Genomic DNA, 25,088 nt, shown 5'->3' with positions numbered 1-25,088 from the left:
TCTGTTGTGTATACAGAAACAATTGTACAGACAACAGAATCAACTTGCAAGCCTTATTATCAGGGCTTTCCATGGTTGCTATTAACCTTCTATATCTTAAACGAAAGGCCCATAGTAAGCATAATGAGAGTGCTATTATGCTTTGAAAAGAGCAATGAAATTAAAAGTCCTCTTATACTTTAGGAATATGCAAATTTAAGATTTCGAGCTCAATTGCAGATCACAAAAATAGTAAGACCATGGGAAAAAGCACTGAATCAATGAGGAATGTACATCATAGACTCTGGTAAAACATATCACAACATTAATAATGTATAGAGCTTCAATGAATTCTGTATTAATTTGTTCATCTTAAAATCATTACGTGTCATGTGTATCTTTTAGATAAATGTTATGTCCTAAGAATACAGAAGTGTTAACTACAAGTAGTGCTGGAGTGGCTACATGTAGCAGTTTTACAAATTTGCCAGAGATACAGTACAGTTCAGTATCTCTTTTCATGGTACAATGAAGCTAAAAGATTATTGCAGTAATTGCTTTCGCCACACCAACCCCAGCGTTGAGCTTTCGCATCTATGCAGTCTCTGCTTCCTTTGTGGGCCAAGGCCTTGATAACTTTACCTATAACTTCACATTTAAACACCCTAAACATCATTTCAGCTTCACTATCACAGAAACGGTCACTTCCTTGAATGCTGCACAGCTGGATTCAGTGAGAAGCAGCATCTTCTCCGACCAAAGTCATGTCCCTTTAGCCTAGTTCACCACTCCTTATAGTATAACTATCTACAATCTTGAGCGATGAACAGTTTTCAGTTGGATATTGCACTAGTTACTTCCATGCCTGCAAGAAGTCATGACTTTTGTGGAAGGAGCAATATTTTCCATGCTCAACTTTCAATCTGCAAACTGCAGATATATTACTAAACCAAGGATTACTGGTAGAACCAATGCTTAGTGCTAGTTACCCTGGTATATAAAATATTACACAAAACCTTAATGAACGCATCGTTTACTGCCATGAGACCATCAGACAGCACTGTAAGGAGCAAGCCCTGTTCCTTACCTAAAATCAGTAAGAAATACAGAATGTAAATGCCACCATTAATCGTGCTTTTGCCAACGATGAGCCTTCTGTACCTTATCGATCCAGCTGTGAGTTACCTCCAACCCCAGCCATGGGTTGCATCTGCTGCTCTATTAATGACGCTCTCTTCCAAAAACGCCAGTCTCACGAGCGGCCAAGACAAGCACTACTGTGAAGATGAGGAAAAAAGATAGTAATGAAGCAAGATTAATAATAACGATGATGATGATGATTTATTGCTGTGGCAACAGCTCCACGAGGGCACTGTCTCCAGCAGGGAGGAAGGGCCGTGACAAAGGGAAGCCCTGTGTGAGGAGGTGCAGGAGGGACACTGTTTCTGCTGGAGGCCCCATCCTGATCCAGAGGCAGAAGCACAAGTCAGGACGTTGTAACTTACAAGCAGGCGGAAACCTGGAGCAGGAGAGGCGCAGGAGGCCGTGCAGGAGACGGAAACCCGCAGGGCGCGGAGCCCGCTCAGCCCCCCGCCTCGCCCAGCGGGGCCTGCGCTCCCCGGGGGCGTTTTTGCCTCATTTGGCTCCTGTTTCGGCCGCATTGAAACTGAGGAACTTCCAGCGCCGCCGCGGCCTCCTCCCTCCCGCGCGCCATATCCCTCCGCCGCGGCCTCCAGCCTTCGCGGAGAGAAAGCGCCTTTCAGCCGCCCGCCCACCCTCGCCCCGCCCCGCGCGCCCCGCCCCTGCTGCCGCTCCGACATCTTCTTTCCTCGGCTCGCCAGCCCGTCGCCCGCGTTCCTCCCCTCCCGGGCGGGCTCTGCGGGGCGGCTGGGCGAGACGCGCCCCGCGTAGGGCTCGGGGCCGGGGGCGCGCGCGCGACCTGAGGGGGGGCGAGAGGCGGGACTCTTTGTCTCGGCGGAGGGATCGCGTCTCGGGCTCAGGCTGGCGGCGGCAGCAACGGCGGCGGGCTGAGCCGAGCCGAGCGGAGCTGCGAGTTGTTGTTTCCTCCTCCTCCCGCCCGCCCGGGGCTGAGCTCTCGCCGCAGCCGACGGGAGCTGACAGCCGCCGAGGGAGACACTGCGGACCGCCGGTGGGGAGCTCGGCCGAGGCGGCCGGGCTGCCGCACTCGCCATGTCCGGGAACGGCGGCGACGGCAGGCACACGGCGGAGCTGCGAGCGGGTAAGTGGGGCCGGGCCGGGCCGCGCCGCCGCCTGCCCGCTTCTGCCCCGCCGCTGCCTCGCTCACACGGCTCTCTCCTCTCTCTGCAGAGCTCTATTTCCTCATCGCCCGCTTTCTGGAGCACGGACCCTGCCAGCAAGCGGCGCAGGTAAGGCGGGCGGGCGGGCGGGCGGGCGGGCCTGCGGGGCCCTCCGCGGCCGAGCCTCACCCTCTCTTGTCGCCCGCAGGTCCTGATCCGAGAGGTCGTCGAGAAGGAGGTAAGCGCCGCGCCGCCCGCCGCCCATCCTCCGCCCGCCCTCGGAGGCTGCAGCGGCGGCGCAGCGGCGGCCTCGCCTGCTCTCTCCCTCCCCCTCTTCGGGCGGGCGTGCTGGCGGGCGGGCGCTGCTGGGGGGTCTCCCGGGAGGGGAGCCCCGGTGACCCCGCGCTTTTCTCGCCCGCAGCTGCTGCCCAGGAGGACGGACTGGACAGGGAAGGAGCACCCCCGCAGTTACGCGAGCCTGGTAAGAGGCGGCCGGTCGCCGGCCGGCGTGGAGCGCCGTGTGCTGCGCTCGGCAAACTTTGCGAGCAGCCCTTTCAAAATTGAATTTCCCGCATTTTCTTAACATCTTAGAAAAAAATAAGGGCTTGTTTGGGAACTCCCGGCCCGCGGCGGGGAGCGGGCGGGGCGGGGCGGCGGCGCCTCCGGAGCGCCCGCCTGGGGGTCCCGGGTGAGGGCAGATCATCACCGGCGTCCCCCTAATCGAGAGCCCGGAGTCGCTCGCCGGGCTAGAAATAAAGGTACGTCATGGATGTTGTGCGGGGAGAGCAGGAGGCAGGCGGGAGGGAGGAGCGACGGCGCTTGCTTGCTACGGCCAGGCAGCCTGTGTGGGAGATGGGGGCGCTCTGGTGCCGGCGGCTCTGCTCCACATACACAATAGGGCTGGGAAGCCATTGAGCCGCTCGCCGTATGCGCAAAACCCCACAACTTCCTTCCACTCCTGCTTTTTTTTACCAGCACCATAAAATCTGACCCAGTCCTCTGCAGGGACTCCTGCACACAGTTGGCGTTCACTCGCTGAATCCTGCTTCATGTGCAGTTCTGTAGCAAAATATTTCTGAACTGATACCCGACAGTGGCAACTTTATGAGGTTCAGATGCTGGCATGTGGTGTGTGTTTATTTATCTGCTTCAGTTCCTCTTTGCCCTGCACTTTCCTGCTTGTCAGTTTCTCAAGGTAGGAGTCTTTTTTTTTTATGCTCGCCCAGTCTTTTATTTTCTGGCTGTTTTGCATCTTGAAGGCACTCTTGCTTATTCTAAGGGCCAAGGTGGATGAGATGCTGTGAGATCTGTGGTCAGGTTTCTTGCAGGGGGTGCAGTTCAGAGCCGCCTGTGTGGTATCCTGTGGAGCAAATGACTTCAGGGGCAGATTCAAAATTACAAAAATATTACAGGGAAATATTCCTTTCTAGGAACTTTCTGTGACTCCTTTGAACAAAAACAAACTAACCCCAAACCATCAAACTTCTTTGATTTCTGATCAAGGCTTTTCCATTGACTTGTCTAGTTTGACCCTAACTCAGTATTTCCCTGACTTTTTAAGCTTAATCATGTTTCTGTTCTTCTTCACTTACTAAAGGCTTATTTCATTCTTACAACTAAAAAAGTTATTTTCGTAGTACATTGTAATAAGAATTACCCACCTCTGGAATAGTCCACAATCTCTTTCTTTACAAGTCACTGCTCATGCTGAGATGCATTTGGCAGCCACCTTTGAGGAAAGTAATTCTGCTGTTTCTGCCCCAGTGAATTTATCTAATCATGGAGCAGAATTTTTTCTGCCACTGGTGCTAATTGCAAGGAGGCAAGGCTAGAGAAGTGACTTATGCAGAGATGTGTTGGACAGCTTCCTCTCCACGTGGGAACTTCGAGTTCACGGGAGCCTTAAATTTATGGGTAGCATTCAAGTATTTGGTGCAATGATGTACTATTGATGGAAGTTTCATCAGTGAACGGAATAAGAGTGCTGCTTGTACAAGACCACTTTTGTGAGGGCAAAGGTACTCCTGTTTACAGAAGAAGTTTTAACCAGAGTTGTATCATTGTGCTAAAGGTGCGGGTGCTGCATGTTTGTGTTTCTGGTAACAGGCTAGTACTTTTTCTAATGACGCTCAGTTTGGGAATTGGTCTAATACTTATTGTACATGAGCTTAGTTCAGTAAGCTGGAAATGGTTGATGAAGAATAAAGGGCTTCTTTTTTCTTGCAATATTTTTCAAGATAATCTTTGGATCTAATCACATGCTAAATTATTCTAGCTTAAATGCTCCTGTTGTATACCCTTGCTGTAGCATGTGATTGATATCCCAGGAGGTACACTTGTGTGCTTATGTTGTCCTCTGATGTTATCACTCAGTTGAGGCATAAAGCTATAAGGAAGGTAGGAGGATCTTTGAGAACTAAAGTTATGCATAACTGTTAGCAGACTCTCTTTTTTACACAGGCATGAACTGCTGGTTTTCTTACTTCATCACTTGTTGATCCCACCCCCTCCCCCACTCCTTTTTCCTAGTTCTGAATCCAAAGATTTCTAACTGTCATTGGTTACACAGGCTCACACACATTTTGCTTCCTTAAACATTGCACCAATTCCTGGGGATATTTGGGGTGCTGATTCAAAAAATGGTATCCATTTTGCTGTATCACGTCTAGTTTTGGAAACACGGCATAGCCTCTTTAGTGAATGGTTCAAGCGACTTCCTCATGAGGAAGCTGCCTTTACCATTCACTAATGAGGCTATACTATATCTCCAAAACTAGACGTAGTAGGGCAAAACAGATGCCATTTTTTGAATCTGCACCCCAAATTCATATCAAACCACCATAAAGTTTGGGAAAACTTTTCTGACCCTCGGTTTTGTAGGTCTGTGATTAGTGCAACATTTGTTGTATTCGCAGTGTCTTTATTGAATTCTTGTGGTGGAACCACTGAAATTCACAAAGCTGAATCAGCCTGCAGTCAAACCTCAGTAGGGGCTTGATCTCATGTTTTAATGTCTGCCTGGAGTAAAGAAATAAAGCAACACATGGAGGTTAGGCACTTGGTAGGTCAGCTTGTATGTTTTGTGGGTTGCATTCAGTTTGTGAATACACCTGACCTTTTAAAAAAAATTCTGTATGATAGACATATATCGAACTTGCATCCATCAGCCTTATATTAGGATTACATTTGTATATAAATTGTATGACAGCAGTTCAACTGTGCATGTATCAGTTACTAATCTGTTGTAGGGAAGCTGAATTGAAATGATCTAAATTAGTTAAATTTGATTTGGCATTGTTGAATGGTGCTGGTGACTTAAGGGTTCATGTTCACAAAACTACATTTATTAAACAGATTTTTTGGTTTCTTATGATATGATGTATCTTTAATAGTTTGTGACTTTGAAAGGAATGTCATTCAATAAATACCACTTCCTAAAGTAGCGACCACAATCTGTGCTCTAGTTAGGATGACTCCTGCTGATTGGACTGTTGCAAGCTAATCAGTAACTTATACCAATTTAGCAGTGCCCAACATATCTGCAAAATAATGTTAAATGGAAGATCTGTGATAAATCTGTTGCAGAAATCATAGTAACTGTTCAAGCCTTCTGTCAGTCATGTTGCGTTTAAAAAGCCCTTACCCTGACTGCTTAAAGAAAGTGCTTACTGAAATGCCTGAGTACCATATCTGGATCCTGACATGAACCAGTTCACTCCTGATGGTGACCACTGCAGGGATGGAACCACCTTCCCTTCTGTGAATCTAAGCTTGAAACTAAGCTGGAGTTTTACAAAATGAAATGGAGGCTGAAGGTCAAAATGCTGCTTGTGGTAGATATGTCAGTCACTATTCCAGGTTTTTATTCTGGATCAGCTGATATTTTTAATTAACATTTATGGACGCTTCTGCATTATTGAAAAGTCTTGAAGTGGAAATATGGGAGTGCATGAGGAGCAGGCACTATTTTTGCAAAAAGACTCGGAAGGTTGAATGAATGTCTTCAGGAAAACAGAGAATGATCAGTGGTGGTCCATTAAGTATCAGGTGATTTGGGATCAAATTAGATAAAATTATATTTATTATTTCCATACAGTTCAATTAAACCCATTTCTGCCCAACCCACAGGTGTACACATTTGATCCCTTTTGCGTATATGCAGTGTTAGGCAGAAATGGCTTAATATGTAAAGAAGATATTTTAGTCTTGCAATTTTAGCATAAACTTTAGTAATGTAGACACATTCTTCAATTTCAATTTCAACAACCTTTAATGGCATATTGTAGACACATTCTTGCTAGCCTTCTTGCTCAAATATCCTGGTTGCTCATTTGTGCTGCATCAACAGCCTGAAAAAGGAAAAGAACCAGTTCTTAATTTTACAAAAACTGCCATGCTCTCTTATAAAGCATGCTGCCAAGCAAGTGATTTTTGGAAAACCAAGCTAGAACATTCAGTAGTAAGTGGGAGCAAATAGGCAGTGCATTAACCATAATAACTCTTTCAGAGTACTTGTGTTGTGGCACACTGGACTTCTAGTGTGGATTCCATGATGCTCAGTGTATACCACAGCATGGTTTATCAGGCGTATATGCAATACTACCAAAAGAAGAGGGGAGCAGTCATGTGGCTGGCTGTTACTGCCTTCTTGTTGATGAAAAGTTGATGGACTCACTTTTCTACCATTGGATCTTCCTTGTGTTGTGCTGAATACATGTACAGATCAGATGTGTGACCTGAGAATGGAGCATCTGTTTGTCTACCATTGGATCTTCCTTGTGTTGTGCTGAATACATGTACAGATCAGATGTGTGACCTGAGAATGGAGCATCTGTTTGGCTCACTGCATACCCTCGTGTTCTCTTTTCCAGGTGGTTTCGGGGTGCACTTGTTGGGCAAAGGGAGCAGTGAATCTGTCCATCATGTGTTGAAGCTTTATAGTGATGCTTTTTGTTTTGGAATCTCTTCTTTGCACTGATGCTTATTGTTTTGGAATCTCTTCAAAATCTCTTCAAAGAGATTTTGGAATCTCTTCAGTTCAGTTGAGCATTGAGCGTGGCTTCTTGTTCTCTGGTTGTACCTCTTGCAAGGGAGAGTAGTTCATAAATGTTTCAAAAGTAGTGCCTGTAGATGAAGTTCTAGGTCCTCTTGTGGTGTGTGCTTTTTCTTCCTATCATATATGGTGAAAACTTCTTTGGGGTTTTTGTTGGTTTGTTTTTACAGATTCTCTCAGATATTCTGGTTATGTATTGTTCTATATGTAACTAGCTACAGGGTAGTCTTACGACTTCTTAAAGTTTGTTGTGATTTAACTGATGATTCATTTCTTCACACAGCTTAATAAGATGAGTGTGTAGTGTAGGTTGTTGTAGCTGCAGAATTGAAGTTTTTGGGAGCAGTTATGTCCATAGCTGTTGAGAGTGAATATTATTATTATTATTATTTTATTAATTTGTACCCTGCCTTTTTGCCCAACGGGCACACAAGGCGGCTAACAAACAATTTAAAAATACAACATGAAAAACAGTTAAAAGCAGTTTACAATGATTAAAAAGCTAAAAACAAAACAAACCCCGTGGATTTTCATATAAAAAGCAAGAATATTGTGCCCATTTTAAAAAATCATTGGTTCCCCGAGTTACAGGTGGCTGTGTTGGTGCTTTTGTGCATGTGGTCTAGTATTGTGCTGACAAGAACCAGGTACTGCTGCTTAAGTACATTTCAACTTGGTGCAGATGTTTGGAACCCACCCAGTATTTAAGTAGGGAACTAAGGGCCCAATCCTATCCCATTTTCCATTGTCAGCGCAGCTGTGCCCATGGGGCGTGCGCTGCATCCTGTTTTGGGGAGGCAGTCACAGAGGCTTCTTCAGGGTATGGGAACATTTGCTCCCCTATCTCAGTGCTGCATTGTGGCTGCACCAGTACTGGAAGGTTGAATAGGCCCTTATGGCCCAATCCTATCCAACTTCCCTGCAGTGATGTAGCTGCAGTGCAGCTCTGAGGTACGGGAGCAAATGTTCCTTTACCTGGAGGAGGTCTCTGTTACTGCCCATCCACTGCAAGATGCAGCACATGTTTTATTGACATGGCTGCATTGGTGCTGGAAAGATGGATAGGATTGGGCTTTTAGGTTGCAATCCTATACATATTTTCCTGGGAATAAGTACAATGGAATGTACTTCTTAGTAGACAGACACAGGTTTGTGCTCTTAGTGTAGATGTTTATATTTTACCCAAAACTGCTTGTATATATACTGTTTTTTTATATACTGTTTTTTGTTGGTGACAGTCTCTGAACTTATATTTTTTCTTAGTGATGCCATGTTCTGATGGTAGAGTTTAAGTGTGTTATTTTGTAAAGACCTGTTAGCTTGTTGATAACATGTAGTATATATACTGTACATGGGAGGAGCATTATTTATTAGAGCAGTGGTTCTCACACATTTAGCACCGGGACCCACTTTTTAGAATGAGAATATGTCAGGGCCCAGCAGAAGTGATGTCATGACTGGAAGTGACATCATCAAGCTAGAAAATTTTTAACAATCCTAGGCTGCAATCCTAACCACACTTACCCAAGAGTAAGTCCCATTTACTATCACTGTTAAATGCATATACATAGTAGTCTGTTAAAAGTACAGAGCTGTAACATTTCACCAGATGCCGTCACATACCATAGTAGCATCTAGTCAAACATATTAAAAATAAAATATTGAAATGATTGGGGACCCACCTGAAATTGACTTGCGACCCACCTGGTGGATTCTGACGCACAGTTTGAGAAACACTGACTTAGAGAAAGGTGGGCTATAAATTCTTTAAAGTAAATGGTAAGGTGTCTTACAAAATACTGACAAAACACAATAACAAAATAAAAATAAAACTCTCAGGCCACTGCTAGTTCTCTGTAGCAGTTGGTGTTATGAGTTCCCTCTGGCCTGGGTACTTTGTAGAGGTGTATGCTATCTCTTCAGGGGCTGAAATTCATGTATGTGAAGCATACTAACAGAAAACAGATCAGTTCAAAAAGAGGTGCATGGTATCAGATTGTAGCAACAGCCTTATTCCTGAGTCACTTGTATTCTGATGTCCACAAGTAGTTCTTGCCTGAATGATCTCCTCCGTTCATTTCAGTGGAAGGCGCAATTTTTCATGTGCACGTTACTTGTGAAGTGCTGTTTCTTTCTTTTGAAGCAGGTGGTGAAGCTGTATTTGTATGTTGAGAGTTTCTGTGCCCATCGCTAGCTCCTAGATTGAGGATTTACTGATTTGCATCCTTAACAGATCAGTGTTAGTGTTTTGACTTTGACTCTCGCTCCTAGTACTGTTGAATTTCTATCTTTGACTAGGGTTTCTAAGCACCTAAAGTATGTTCATACTTCAGTAAACAGGAAACATATCTTCTATTTGAAACAGTAGTTGCATAGATAAGTTTATTGATTCAGTGAGATGAAGATAATGTAATGCAACCTTTTAGAAAAAGTGTTAGCAAAATAATCTGGTTACATGGTAGATAAAATCTGCAGTATAATGTTAGGTGAGATGTTACCAGTCCTTGGTTGAATTGTTTACAAACCCTTGTTACTGAGATCCAGACTTGCTGCTTTAACAGGCACTGGTGAAGTATTTGTGGAAATTAATTTTTATTTCTGCAGTATTGGGCATTTATGTATAGTAAATCTGTCCTTTTTCTGTTTGACATTGCTTAAAACTGCCATTTTCAACCACTGTGCCATAGCACACTGGTGTGCTGCAAGTGGTCCATAGCTGTCCCACAGAAATTTGGGGGAAGGCCATTTATTAGTAGGTCCAGTGGGGGATGTGAGCCCCCCACTAGCAGCATAATGTGCCTTGTCAATTGTCAAAAACCAGATGGGGTGCCTTGACCATTTTCATGCTTGTGAGTATGTCATGAGATAAAAAAGATTGAAAATCACTGACTTGAAGCAATTTTGAGAGAACCATTAAAATTGAGTAATTATCTGATTAGTTGATCTACATGTCCAAGCTGAGGAAGAAAAGATACTGTATCAAATAATTCTAAGCTTCCACATCTTTTAGATTGTGTGATTTGGAACCCATTATATTTTTATATAGTACTTCATATTATTAAGTACTTCCATTATAAACAGATTGCTATCATGTTCCAATACTGTAAATAATTAGTGGGAATGGGTGTAAGGCGGGGCTGTACATTTGGATCACCAAAGTGACTCGAAATTTTTTCCTGGAGCCTAGGGAATGGCTGTAAGGTTGCAGCTGAGGTGGAGGCACCATGCCACTGCTTCAGCTGATGTAGCAGTTGGATTTTCTAGAAAAGGCAGGAACAGTAAGGATCAGTTGTGCAAAAGGTTAGGTCTGTTGCTACTAATTGTTTTGACCATGCACTACGTGGTTCATATATATCACTAAATACCATTTGCAAGGGTGCAGTGGTGGGAAAGAAGTATGTCTTCCTCTTCTGTTCATGTTTTCCTAAAAGGATTGTTTAGGTTTTCTAGAAATGAGCCACTGTTGGAAACAGAATTCTGGAATAGACTGACCTTTGGCCTGATTCAACAGGGCTTTTCTTATGCTCTGGTGGGTGGTAGTTTTGCAGGAAGCTTGTCTGGGGGGGGGGGGAGGAGAGGATAACATTGAGTATGCTCTCTTCTCTTCCTGTTGCATCATTTTTTAGGCATGTCTGTTCACTCGTTTCCCTTTCCTTCTCAGCACAGGAGAGAACGAGAGCACTTACGTTACATCACATGCCTGTTCAGAAGTAAGCCCATTGAGTTCCTTGGGACTTACTTCCAAGTAAGTGTTTAGGATTACAGTCTTGAGGTCATGAATTTTAACTTTTTTTTGGAAAAAAAAAATTCATGATGCGACTTCTTTGCTTGCTTTTGGTTCAAAACCTTGAGATTTTTGCAGTCTAAGTGATATTTGCCAAGCTTTCTTACCATTGCAGGATGGTAGGAAATAGGTTTTTAAATTCTTGTTTTTATATAAAATCTAATTTATGCCCTAGATTGTTGGCACATAAGATTTTTGGGTGTTGATACGAAAGGACAAGAACCTGAAAACAGAAAAAATAGTTTGGCTCCTAGATCCAATGCAAATTTGTCCAGCCTTGGTGTAAGGGGACCATTTTACTTCTGCTTTTTTTAAGACAAGAAAACATTAGTGCAGGTTTATTGTTACTTCTATTTTATTTGAGAGAGTGAAGCTATTCCTGAACATTTGTTAAATTGGCAAGCTTGCCAGGTTTTAAATAAGCCAAATATATGCACATAACTTATCAACTAGAGAAAGTGGAGTGCAGTGGCATGCTTCTGTTCTTCTGGATCATTCTCAGTGCTGGTTTTATCTGATGACACTGCACCAGAGGTTCCTAAAGTGTGTGTCGTGATGCCCTTGGGCGTTAAAGGTGGCTCGCTGTTCAGTAGCTCACGACATAATGCCAAAGATCGTGGAGCAGGGGCTTGGCAGATGGGCTCTGTGCACAAGGTTTTTGCTGCTGAAGGGCCCACCTGCCTGTTCTAAGCTTCTTACTGCTGTTTTCAGGGTTACTCAGTGGTCTTCAATTCTAAAGTAATTGGCAGTGACGTAATCATGTCATTACCACCTACTTCCAGGTTCCAAGCACTGCGTCTGCATCTTGGAGAGTGTCACAATTGAGGTAAATTTGGGAAGTGCTGCTCTAATTGCTTGAACCCAGAAGTTTTGGGTACTATTTTTTCCTTCATCAGTCATGCCGTCTTTATTTGTCAAAGCAGACCCTACTTCATCATCTACATATTACCCCTAATGTGGACATTTTGAACATTTCTAGAAAAGAGTTTATGTTGTTGACAACATTTGTAGACTAGCAGATACTAGTTAAATCTGGCAAGGTTGTGATGAGCAAAAAAAATGAAGTGTTGCTTCCTTTAATCCAGTCAGTGGGTTGAGAGGAATGTTGAGGGGAGGCAAAGCAGCCTACCCCAATCTCTGCCTTTGTTCTTTAGAAAGAGGTGGGACTGAGAACTTGGATGCAGGTGGGACTGCACTTATTGTTTTGGAGTATGTGCATGATGTTGAGTGGAAGATGGGGAAAACAACAAATTCATTCACTGCTGTACTGTCCATAGCAGCAGTGGAAATAATAGTTATCCACTATCCCCTTTGCCTGTGATTATTTGCACACAGTTGGAAACAAGGTTGAATAGGCAGTTCAGTAGTTAGATGAATTTGTGGAGAATGCCACTGTTGATAACAGCTAGAGCAGTCAAGCCTCTCAACTATATACATGTTGTGAAAGAATAAAAAAAAATGCCAGAACTTTCTTTGGGATTGGGATTGAGTCCCTTCAGCAGAACAGAATTACCCAGACAGGCATTAATGCTCAGGCCTCTGTAGAAGTCAGGTCCTCTTTAAAGCCTTTGCTAAATTCCAGATATTCATATGTAGGAATGGCTGTGGTTACTTAGTGCTGGGGAAAGGCAGCCTGAATGTGCTCAAAGGCACTCTTCTTCTATGTTCTAGGGCAGCAGATGCCCACTGTGACCCTTCCCCTAGGTAAATGGAGCTTATTGTTCCACCCTGGGGGGGGGGGCTCTTATTTGCACTGCAGATGACCCTGCCGTTAGCACTGGCCAGCTGCACTTGCCTGGAAATCCAGACTGAAAGCCTGCTGGGGCAACGGACCCCGGAAGCAGCTGGCTAGCATGAAGGTCAGGGGCAATTTGTGGTGCAGTGGAGAGGCTCTTGGGCAGAATGATAAGCTCCATCCGAGCAGGGAATACCTTTGCCAGTGCACAGCGATCTCCATTTTGGAGACCACTGTTCTAGGGCTTTTTCTTGACATGGTTAACAGACTTCTTGGCTAAGTCTAATGCAGTCCAGATCTCCTCTAAGTTATGTTGCTCAGAAGGGGGGAATGGCTGGCTACATGTAGTATAATTTGCATGTCAGGGTTGTCATGTGGTACCATAAATAAAAGCAAAATTGTAAAATACTCTATATTAATATTTATTTATTGACAGTATTTATGTACTGCTTTTCAATGGAAAGTTCATAAAGCCAGGAAGCATCCTTAATATCTTCCACGGGTGGTAATCAGGGATAAGGAAAATTATTAAATTGAAATTCTTTATTGCTAGTCCTGTTCATTCCTGTAGAACAGGGGTGACCAAACCCCAGCCCTGGGGCCACTTGCGACCCTCAAGGCCTCTGAATGCGGCCCTCAGGGAGCCCCCAATGAGCCTCTGGCCCTCCGGAGATTTGTTGAAGCCTATACTGGCCCGACGCAACTGCTCTCAACATGAGGGCAACTATCTGACCTCTCGCGTGAGCTGTGGGATGAGAGCTCCCTCCACTGCTTGTTGTTTCACGTCCATGATGCAGTAGCAGCAGCAAAGGAAAGGCCAGCCTTGCTTTGTGCAAGGCCTTTTATAGGCTTTGAGCTATTGCAAGACCTTCATTCATTCATATAAGTTCATCTTTAATATATTCATTTATGTAAACTTATGTAAATTTATTCAAATTTTAAATGTAAATTAATTCCCCCCCCCCCCCCCCGCACAGTGTCAGAGAGACGATGTGGCCCTCCTGCCAAAAACTTTGGACAGCCCTGCTGTAGAATATCTTTCTTTGAAGTGTGTAAGGGTTCAGGGGTTTATTTTTGTTCTTTCTGTGCACTTGGCTTATGAAGACCTTATCTTTCAGTTTGTCTGCTGTTCTGTTGTGGTGTAATAATGCACCTTTTCCTGCTGAGGGTTTGCTTGTTGTTTTGTGAGTTGCGTTTGTGAACTGAAAGAAGGTATTTTACCATCAGAAACCTCTGGTTTAGGACAACAGTTAATGTGCTTTCAAATTCACTTGTATGTAGGGAAGCTTATAAATTGTATATTAACACTTGCCTTAATCTCCATGGCATGTAAGGAGTAAAAAACATCTTGGCATTATTGTGAAACTGCAGAGGAAGAGTTCTGAGGCTGAAAGACCAAGAGAGAGTGAGGGCATATTGGCTTAAATTGTAGGTGATCTTTGTATGAAAAGTGATAAAGCATATATGCTGCTTACATGGTGAGGTAGTTGAGGTGGATGCTCAACCTATAAAGATCATGTATTTTAATGTACGTGAATACCTGCAGAGACAATTTTATTTATTTTTCAAAAATTACTCTCCCCTTACACTCAGGAGGTGGTCAATACTGCTATCAGTATATAAACATTTAAAACAGCAATAAAACTACAGATGCAGAACTCAGGTTTGATGCCTCTTTGTTTCTCTGCTTCTTCTCCCTTGCAGGATGGTTGGTTTTTAAAATCTTGGGGAGCAACAAAACTTCACATTGCTTTTATGAAAATTAGACTATATACTGTACTTTGTTTAAAGTATTGTAACATGCATTTGTATATTATCACAATCTTTATGTCTGCCCTACACGTAGGCCACTCTATTATTCCTGGTTTATTGCCTTTCTCCAGTGGTTCAAGAAATGATTACATATGCAATTAAATATGGTGGTTCTTCTTTGGGTTTCATATCATCATGGTGTACTTGTGTTGAGGCTAGGATGTTGCTCTTTTGGGTAGTATATGTGATTGGTGTCAGTTTGTTTTAATGCATATTTTCCTTCTATTGAAATCTGATACTTGAAGCAGTCATCTGATCCTTCCTCATTACAGAACCTCCACTATTTGAAATTCCAATGTGTCCAGTGGTGATGTTTTGTTTTTGAGATTGCTATCTTGTGACTTTCCATGATGAAAAGAGTTCTCTGGCTACTTGTCGCGCTTTAAAGAAAGAAGTACAGCTACCTTTCGTTTTAAACATGTTTGTTTTAGGCATTCTTGGAATAACACAGATATTGAGGAGATATTAAGCAGATATTGAGATATTGAGCAGATATTGAGCAGATATCAGGGAGGAGCCCAAGACAAGTAGTCTGACCTGATACTTTAAGAGAGGGATAGAGCAGAGGGTGGGGGGGTTTCAGTGGGTGCAAACAGCTATGGCTTGGCTGTGCTGGAGGGGGAGAAGGCTGGCACTGTGGGGAAGAGAAATTTTTTTTTGTTGGCAACCTTCAGTCTAGAAAGGCTATGGTATCGCACTCTGAAAGGTGGTTCTGGAACAGCGTCTAGTGTGACTGAAAAGGCCAATTCGGGAGTGACAATCCCTTCCACACTGGGAGCAAGTGCAGTCTGTCCCTGGTCTGTCTCCCTGGCTATGGGCCTTCCTTCTTTGCCTCTTAGCCTCAGACTGTTGGCCAAGTGTCTCTTCAAACTGGGAAAGGCCATGCTGCACAGCCTGCCTCCAAGCGGGACGCTCAGAGGCCAGGGTTTCCCACCTGTTGAGGTCCACTCCTAAGGCCTTCAGATCCCTCTTGCGGATGTCCTTGTATCGCAGCTGTGGTCTACCTGTAGGGCGCTTTCCCTGCATGAGTTCTCCATAGAGGAGATCCTTCGGGATCCGGCCATCATCCATTCTCACAACATGACCGAGCCAACGCAGGCATCTGTTTCAGCAGTGCATACATGCAAGGGATTCCAGCTCGTTCCAGGACTGTGTTGTTTGGAACTTTGTCCTGCCAGGTGATACCAAGGATGCGTCGGAGGCAGCGCATGTGGAAAGTGTTCAGTTTCCTCTCCTGTTGTGAGTGAAGAGTCCATGACTCGCTGCAGTACAGAAGTGTACTCAGGACGCAAGCTCTGTAGATCTGGATCTTGGTATGTTCTGTCAGCTTCTTGTTGGACCAGACTCTCTTTGTGAGTCTGGAAAACGTGGTAGCTGCTTTACCAATGTGTTTGTTTAGCTCAGTATCAAGAGAGAGTGTTGGAAATCGTTGAGCCAAGGTACACAAAGTTATGGACAACCATGAATGAATAAATTCATGGACTGATTAGATATATAATTTATATTATGTGAATTGGATTTTGGTGATATCCAGTCTTTCTGTTACAAATACTTTAGTTAGTTTTTGTCAGAGGTATATTTTTAAGCTAATGTTTCAGTCACATGCAGTTCCATCATACTGTGTAATCTACAGCAGTAGCAGAGCAATTGGATGATAATGAAGCCCTTAGAGTGGTCTGTTGCTACCTTGCCATATGTCTTGCTTTTGTTCTAGGCAAGGAGTAGTTTTCTCCCACTAAAAACTATGGGACATGATTTTGAGTGTTGCTTTAACACATCTTTGTTAATTTCAAGATAACATTTTCTTTTGTATGGTTTGATCTTGAAAAGGCTATACCAGAGGTGTCAAGCATAAAGCAGAATCCCCGGCTTATCCATGGGTAAGCCACTGCAGCCCCATTGGGTCTCCTCAGACTTGCGCCACCTCTGGAGGTTGCACAAGTCCGAGGAGAGCGGAGTAGAGTAGAGAGCGAAGTGACTTGAAGCTGCTCCGCGCTGCTTGGGAACGGGGGATGGAATCTGGCATAAGAGCTGGATCCCACCCCTGCCTCCTGCTCTCAGCCCGCCTGCCCGCTGGACTGCCCTCCACCTGCCCTCCCCCCATCCCGGAACTACAGTAGGCTGACGCAAGGCTCTCCCTTGAAATTGGTGCAGAGGCTTGATTCAGAGGCTGGTGCCCTTACACCAGCCCAGCTGACCCATGCAGAAGTACAGACATGCTTTGCACCTGCCCAAGGGCAACTCAGGATTGCTGCCCAAGTCCATCACTGACTTTAGGCACTGGGTTACGATGTCCGCTGTGTCATTGTGTAAAGATAAAATGAGATTACATGAGTGAAGTCCTATTGATGGCACCTAATTCCAGATATCCAGATGATCTTCCTTTGCAGTTTCATGTCGATGTAAAAAGCATGGGGGACAAGACTGAAGAGTGAGTGTTGTAGAATATAATGGATTGTCCTTGAACAAGAGTTCCCCATTACCAGCATCTGGAACCTATCTTCTAGGAAGGAGTAAGAGCACTGCTGTCCAGTGCCCCCAAGTTCCATTCCATTCAGGAGACCTTTGGGTTTGGGGTGATTGTCACTGCAGTTCATTACTTTTATGTGATAAATTGCTTCAACTTTCCTAAACATAGTCCCTAAAAGTAGGTAAAGAAAGGAAAGACGGAGTGAAATATTAGGGTTGGGATCCAGGTTGAAAAATCTGTTGGTAAATCAGTATTTTAATTTGACAAAAAAGTCATTGTTTCATGAGAGCCTACTAGAATTGAGCCTACTAGAATAGATCAGCATCCTGATCTCCATAATGGACAGCCTGATGGTACTGAGAAGGCATGAAAGCAAGTCCCTATCCTCATGCAACTGTCTGTGAACCTAAATGATTCATTTAGCTGTTTTGGTTAATAGCTGTGGCCATAACTTTGAATTTGTCAAATCCCCTTCCAAAAAATATCTAAGGTAGTGGCTATCTTTTGCCTCCTGTGGCAATGAATTCAACATGCTAATTATACCCTGTGTGAAAAACTTTCTTTTGCCTGTCTTGAATGTACTGCAGATAAATGCCATTAGGTGACCTAAGATTTTATGAAAGGGAGAAAAATGTGTGTCTGTCTGCCTTACCTCTCGCATAATTTTATAATCTTCTAATATTACCCTATTGCCTAACCTTTTTCCTGAACTTTAGAAAGATGTAAATGCATAGCTGTTTGTAATAGGTAAGGTGCTCTGTTGTCTTGATCCTTGTGAGTTGTCCTTTTTTGTGTTTCTGTTGTTGAAAAAGATTAAATGTTGGAAAAATATTTAATGTATGCCTTGGTATTAGAAGAATAGTAATTACTAGATACTAAAGGAAAGCTGTTGAGTTACAAATTTTAAGCATGCTTTTTTGTTTCCCTTATTTTTTTTAATATACTTGCTTTGCTTAAATATTTTTCTTCTTGCCTTGAGTCAGTCATAAGGCTTTTTGTATGTGACAGATGAATGAGAAGAAAATCCCTTTCAATTTTCGTTGAAGTCTAAAACATTAAGGATAAAAATCTAGTGTGAGTTGTCACTTCTAGATCTCCTGTTTGATTGCTTCAGTGTTCCTAATTTAATTATGTAAAATGTGGCAAGAGAATGTTGGCAAGTTTGGGGGTTTAAAACATTTTTTTTGAATGAAAACTGTGAGAAAGTATCCTCTTAAAATGTTAATGATAATGTTCTGCATTTAAAGGGCCTTTCTGCATGGTCATTCAAATTATATCCCATCTGAATTTGAGCCAGTGTGCTTTTTATTTGAGGAATAAGTGCAGGAACAGTAGCACAATAATTTTTCTGTGTGAAATAGATTTGAGAAAATTTATTTCACTTAAAACTGCTAGGTATGCCCTTCTGCAGCAGTTGTGGAGTGTGGCAATAGGGGAAGTGAGCAACAGCATTCAAATGATTGAGGAAAAAGTCATCAATGAATAAGACAAAATTTAAAGCTTAAAAAAAATTCTAGTATTAACCAAAAATAAATTGAGGTACTCTTATAGGAGAAGAGCTGCGTTGTTTGTCATTAATTATATCATCGGCTATATCCAGTAGTTGCCTGATGCACTTGCCTAATGACATTCTACGTGGCAATTAAAATACTAATGAACTTTTTTGGGGGGGAAGACTACTGCATTGTCTTGAGTGCTCAGAAAATGCTCAAAACTAAAGTACTGCCTGGAGAAAAGACATGGAGATGTGAACATAAATCAGAAAAATATCAGAAAAATATCATTTTAATTGATTGTATGGGAAGGCCTGTGGTTCCAAGATGTATCATTTGTGAGGATATTCTTTTGTGTTTGAACCATATATGCTTACATAAAATTGTTGAGGTTCATGTTGGGGAAAAAAGAGAAAAACATAGTAGGTTGGATCTAAACCGTGTTTGGTTCAAAAGGAAGCTAGCACTTATGCAAAGAGGGAGGGGCATAATTTTTTTACTATTTCCCCTTCTCCAGCCCCCCCCCCCCACCGTATCGCATACCATTGTGTTTCTGAGGGTCTCCCAACCCTCAGGCGCAAACTTTTGGGAATACTGGAAATAGGGGAGGAAAGGGGGAATTGCTGAAACCTAAGCAAGACAGTGATCTTAAAAAAAAAAAAAAAGCAAGCCCCCAAAAGTATTTTTTCTAATATGAAGAATGTAGAAAATGCTTTCTACAACCCCAAATAAAATTATATTTGCATGGCCAGTTCTGTTGTCTGCTTAAAAGATTATTTTCCAAGTGTATGTTTTAGACCGTACACTTGCTTTTGCTTGCTTGCTTTTTCATTTGGTTTTTTCAAACAAGTACAAAATTAATAGGACATAAACAAAAATAAAACTCAGCAGGTTTGATTCAAAGAACAGTGAGCTAAAGTAAAACAATTGATAACACTGTTGTGCAAATGTTTGCTGAAGAGCTTCCTTAAGCATTCATGCAGTTCTGTAAGGGATTCTATACCCATCCTTGTACTTTTTCAAAAGGTTACGATATCTCTCAATGGAAGAATGTCTTTTGATTTAACTTTACTTTTTTGTGCTTTGTTCTGGTGCGTGCACAGAGCACTCCTGTGAATGGAAGATTGTCTGCTTATGCAATGACAATGACACATCTTGATCCAATGCTTATGTCCAAATTATACTTGCAGTTCTAATAACAAGTACAGGTATGCCCCCTTTTCTGCGGAAGTTCTGTTTCAGAACCCCCTGTGGATAGCTGAAACCCCCAAAACGGGCAAACTCCTGTCCCCATGGTCTTGGACCTTCCTGGAGGCAGGGGGAGCCCGGTTCCCCCCCTCCAGAGGGGTTTCTGAGCTCAGCATAGGTTTTGGACGTCCATCCAAGGCTTCTGCCAGGTTCAGACTGCGCTTGGCAGCTCAAAACATGTGACTTCTGGTTTTACGGAGAAACTGGAATGATGTTTTTATGCCTTGTAAGGCATTAAAATGTCACATCTGATTTCTCAGTTAAACAGGATGTCATGTGTTTTGAGCTATAAAGCGCAGTCTGATCCTGGCAGAGGCCATAGACATCCATCCATGGCTTCTGCTGAACTCAGAGGACCCTCCGGAGGTGAGGGGAGCAGGCCCCCCTTGCCTCCAGAGGGGTCACGTGGGAGGTGTTTGCGAATAACTGAATCCGCAGATACAGGGCCCTCTGTAATTAAGGACAGTTAACTAAACTAGTTTTGTTTTCTTAATTGTAATAGAGTACAGGTTGAACTTCCCAAAACCAGAAGCGTTTTAGATTTTTCCGTATTTTGAAATACTTGCATATACCTAATGAGATATTTTGGGATGAGACCAAAGTCTAAACATGAAATCCATTTATTTTCATGTATATTTTATACACATAACCTGAGGAGAATTTTATACAATATTTTAAATAATTTTGTGCAACCCGTCACATGAGGTCAGGTGTGGAATTTTCTGCTGGTGGTGTCATGTTGGTGCAGAAAAAAATTATGGTTTTCAGAATACTTTGGATTTCAGAATTCTGGATAAGGGATGCCCAACTTGTATAAACAGTTTACTTGTATGTGATATTAATTTACTAAACTGTGTACTGAATTTAGCTTTTAGAAATCAATTCCTGGGATAGTACAAAGAGTAGCAAGTATCTTCTTGGCCAGAAAGCCAGTGCAGTGTAACAGTGTAATGTCTGGGCTATGAAAATGAGTATTTCTAGTTCCAACTTTTCCTCTGCTATGGATCCACTGGGTAGTCTTGGGTAAGCCACAATAGCCCTGTTTAGGCATTCTGAAACTGGGCAGAGTCTCCAGTGTTTCAGAAATTAGCTTCGCATGAATGTATTTGTCTGTTCAGTCTTCAGTATTCATAGTCATAGAGAGAAATTCCTCCTGGGAACAGTGCATAAACAAGTGCTGAATAAACTCTGCATTAACAAATGCTGTCCACGGAAAGAGGAAAGGTGGTGGAGCTGTGAAATGTGTTGGTGGCGGAGACCTGACCAAGTCCAGAGATGATGTAACCATGGATGGCATCCACTGTTATAGCTTGTCTGATCAGAACTTCTCTCTTGGCTTCAGTTCCTTAACTGCAACATGAGAATAACAACACTGACCTGTCTTACATAATTGTTGTAAGAATTGCTGGGAAAAAAAAATCTTTAAATGCTTTATTGCATTTAAATACATTGAATATTAAAAAACCTTTCAGTCAGTTTGGCGGACTCAAATATTGGTGCATTATGCTTCTTGATATTAGTTTCAATGATCAATATGATGAACTTGAATTAAAAAAAAATATTTTTCTTGTAACTTTGTAACTTCTAGAAAACTTTTCTTCTTCATGGGTATGTTAGAAGGCACAGGAAAAGTATTTCAGTGATGTTATGTTGCCCCCTTCCCCCCATGGCATTTTCTTACTGTTAAAAAAGAAAAAAAAAGGAAATGTTGAAGATAAACTTTTGGTTTTTTTAATAGGTAAAATACTACAGACACTTGGCACCAGATCACTTACTCCAAATATGCCATCGACTAGGACCACTTCTAGAGCAAGAGATTCCTCAGAGTGTTCCAGGAGTCCAGACGTTGTTAGGAGCTGGAAGGCAGTCTTTGCTTCGCACAAATAAAAGTATGAGCATTTTGCAAAATGGTCTAAATGTTTATTTTGTCATGTTGTATTTCTGAACTTATTATTTTTTTAATGATAAAACAGGCTGCAAGCATGTTGTTTGGAAGGGATCCGCTCTTGCTGCATTGCACTGTGGAAGACCTCCAGAGTCACCAATAAACTATGGCAGTCCCCCTAGTATAGGTAAGAATCTTTATTACAAAAGGGCAAGGCACTACTAGTGCAGCATATATAAGGTTAGCAACAAGTGACTTGACTTTTGAAATGTTGCAGTAAGCTTGACATTGGATTTGTTTGTGTGATCTCTTACTTTTCTTTACCACTTAACAGTTTTGTTGTGTTATGGTCTAGTGCTCATAAAACTATACTTACTTAAAGTTCATCAAATCTGATTTAAGACTTGAGAGATAAATCTAAATATCCAAAATAAATTAGACTGATGGAAGAATTTTTCTGTTCGATTTCAAAAACCTCCCCTTTCAGTCTGTCTTTCCAATTATCTTTCTCTTATTACTTTCATTGAAAACCCTTGGGAATAGGGGCCACAGATGGTACAAACCTGCACAGGGAGTGAACTAGGCTTCATTTATTAAAAACAGTGAAAGCTGCAATATTTTTCTGAAGTCCCCTTTGAAAATCTGTGAAATTGGGTGTTGCTTGCAAAGTTTTATCCTACCAGAGTTGGCTAGAATTCATGACAAGATATCGTTCAAACAATAGTGTTGAATTATTTAAGTTAAGCTTACCCCCATCTCATATAACGTGAGGATCCATTCTGAACAATCAGTGCTGCATGAAATGGTACTACAGAAGGCATTAATTTAATAGGCAGGAAACGGAAGCTGTTTGGGTCAGAAAACACTGCTCCCATTGGATTAGAATTATTTTCAATCAGACTGGAACAAAAAACACTGTAACAAATTTGTGCTAAAGGAAGCAATGTTATGGGGGATATTACCATGTTGTAAGGTTTCATGTAGACATTGTGTGTATGGTACTTATTGCCAAGGAAAAAGTGGTGTGGCCAGCAGAGTAAAATAGTTATGAGTAAAATGGAATTTGAGTTCAAAGTAATGAGCTGGTTATGGGCTATCTTCAAGTACATCAGCAGTAGGGGATCCCCCAGATGCCTGACTCTGTGCTTGAAACTAAGTGGGGAAGAGTGAGCCTTTGTTGCCTGAAAAGCAGTAACAAGAAATCATGTTATCTTTTCACACAAAAACAGTTTAAGTTTAAAACGGACAGTGTGAAAATTAAAAAGCAGGAGAAATATTTTGTATTGTGTCGTAGCTTACCACCGAATCTCTGTCTGTGCATGCTCTTTCACAAGTGGAAGAAGAGTTGCCTTCTTGGAAAGGGGTCCTTGTGGAGCCCAACTCTCCTTCCACTTGTAGAAGGCACTTCTGATGATAGAACTGTGCACTGTAGAATGCTTGGATTCAACCTTGTTTACCTGCCTTTCTAAGAATCTGAAGGGAAACAATGACCTTCTAATGGAAGAGAGTTCTACAGTCTGTGTTGGCCACTATAGAAGATCCATAATCACTAGCCTGACTTCAGGTAGCCTAAGTACAGAAAGCAGATCTGCATATGATGGCAGAAGTGAGCATGGAGGTATGCATAGAAGAAGGTGCTCTTGATAAGATAGATAGTTTGATAGGGTATATATTGTATTGCACCTGGAAACTTACCTTTCACCACTAGAGTTCTTTGGAGTACAGGAAGCTGCCTTTATATTGACTTGACGCTGATGGGGAATGGCTCTCCAGGGTTTGACAGAAATCTTTCTCTGTTCTACCTGATATCAGGAATTGAACTTGGGACCTTTTGGATGAAAGTGTATGCTCTACTACTGAGCTATGACTCCTCCCATAAATTCCAGTATTTGAAGTAGTGGGTTGCCTTCAACACGTCCCAATCAACAGCTGAAGCTATCTCGTTTGTGAACTAACTGCGTTTTCAGAACTGTCATCAAAGGAGCACATACAACAGTGTTTCTCAACCAGCGGTACGAGTGCCACTAGTGGTACTTGAGGTGGTGTCTGGTGGTACTCACAGACCCCCTGGACACTTGCCACTCAGCAAAGAGACCAGGAACATTGGAAAACAGTGATAGGAGGTTCCAGAGCTTGCTTTTTTATGCTCCTAAAAGCCCTCCTGTCAACCCTGTGCCTATTACAGGTTATTGTTGCGATACATCTGACTCCCAACCCAGAAGTGTAACTAGTAATGATGTTTTTGCCTGTTATTTATGGTGGTACTTCACAAAGGTGGACCATGTGAAGTGGTGCGGCAGAGGACAAATGTTGAGAAACACTGATGTATAGAACCTTTAGAATCCCCCATAGAATGCATCGTAAAATCTAATTGAGGAGCTAAGTCGCAATGATAGCTAAGCTCTTTGGTGCTTTGTTAGTTGGGGCAACTGCTAACTGTTCCTCAGAGGTGCACTAGCCAGGCTTGCATGGATCTTCTAAGGATGAGTATGGGTATACTTCTTATACCCATGATCTAGTTTCCTGAATACTGAGAGTCACAGTTCCTGTATATAGCTTTAGGGCCAAATCCTATCCAGTTTTTCAGTGCCGGTGCAGCTGTGCCAGTGGGGCATGTGCTACATCCTGTGGTGGGAAGGCAGTCACAGAGACCTCTTCAAAGTATGGGAACATTTGTTCTCTTACCTCGGGGTTACACTGTGGCTGCACTGGTGCTGGAAAGTTGAATAGGATTGGGCCCTTATTTGGTAGTTGTATGCCTGCTGTGGAAGTATTTAGTCCCATAAAAATTGTATAAAGTAAGGACATCTTCCTGAGTATTGACTATTTCTGGGTTTATATCTAGGGAATACAAAATGTAAATATGCTTTTTCCCCCTTTGATAGCTGAAACTCTCTTTTCAAGAAAACTAAATGGAAAATACAAACTTGAACGTCTTGTTCCAACTGCTGTGTATCAGCATATGAAAATGCACAAGAGAATTTTAGGACACTTATCTTCAGTATATTGTGTAACATTTGATCGAACAGGCAGGCGGATATTCACTGTAAGTACACATTTGTGAGAATGTTTTAAGTTTCTTATTCTGGGAAAGTGCACTACACTTATTAATATGGTCCAGACCAGGTACGTTAGGGCAAGAGATAAATATAAATATTTATCTCCCTTTTTCACTTATTTAAATGCTATAAATACTTTTCTAGTCAGCAGTTTTCTACTTTCTCTATCTCTCTTCTTCTTTGGTGGTCTTGCGGGGAGGTCTGTGGAACATCCTTGAGATGCTGTCTCAGCAGTCCTACTCAAGGAATTACCTCTTGCCTCTTACAGTAGTATAGGTCAGTTTCATCTACTTTGATATCTTTCTTTGGAAA

The 25,088-nt window shown here is 42.5% G+C and overlaps 1 protein-coding gene across 4 annotated transcripts in view; it reads left to right on the top strand.

Moving 5' to 3' along the window:
- The first annotated feature begins 2,074 nt into the window (after positions 1–2,074).
- Positions 2,075–25,088, top strand: part of PHIP (pleckstrin homology domain interacting protein) — a 97,577-nt gene continuing 74,563 nt past the window's right edge. For all 4 annotated transcript variants that reach the window (XM_066612457.1, XM_066612458.1, XM_066612456.1 and 1 more), the window contains exons 1-7: positions 2,075–2,218; positions 2,308–2,366; positions 2,446–2,475; positions 2,659–2,718; positions 21,571–21,721; positions 21,806–21,904; positions 24,603–24,763. In XM_066612457.1, the coding sequence (XP_066468554.1) occupies positions 2,170–2,218; positions 2,308–2,366; positions 2,446–2,475; positions 2,659–2,718; positions 21,571–21,721; positions 21,806–21,904; positions 24,603–24,763 (609 nt within the window). In that variant the 5' untranslated portion in view covers positions 2,075–2,169. The remainder of the gene's footprint in view (positions 2,219–2,307; positions 2,367–2,445; positions 2,476–2,658; positions 2,719–21,570; positions 21,722–21,805; positions 21,905–24,602; positions 24,764–25,088) is intronic.

The sequence above is a fragment of the Tiliqua scincoides genome, chromosome 1 (assembly GCF_035046505.1).
Source record: "Tiliqua scincoides isolate rTilSci1 chromosome 1, rTilSci1.hap2, whole genome shotgun sequence".
In the NCBI taxonomy this organism is placed as follows: Eukaryota; Metazoa; Chordata; class Lepidosauria; order Squamata; family Scincidae; genus Tiliqua; species Tiliqua scincoides.
The sequence above is the reverse complement of the archived record's forward strand: the minus strand, read 5'-3'. Positions and strand labels throughout refer to the sequence as shown.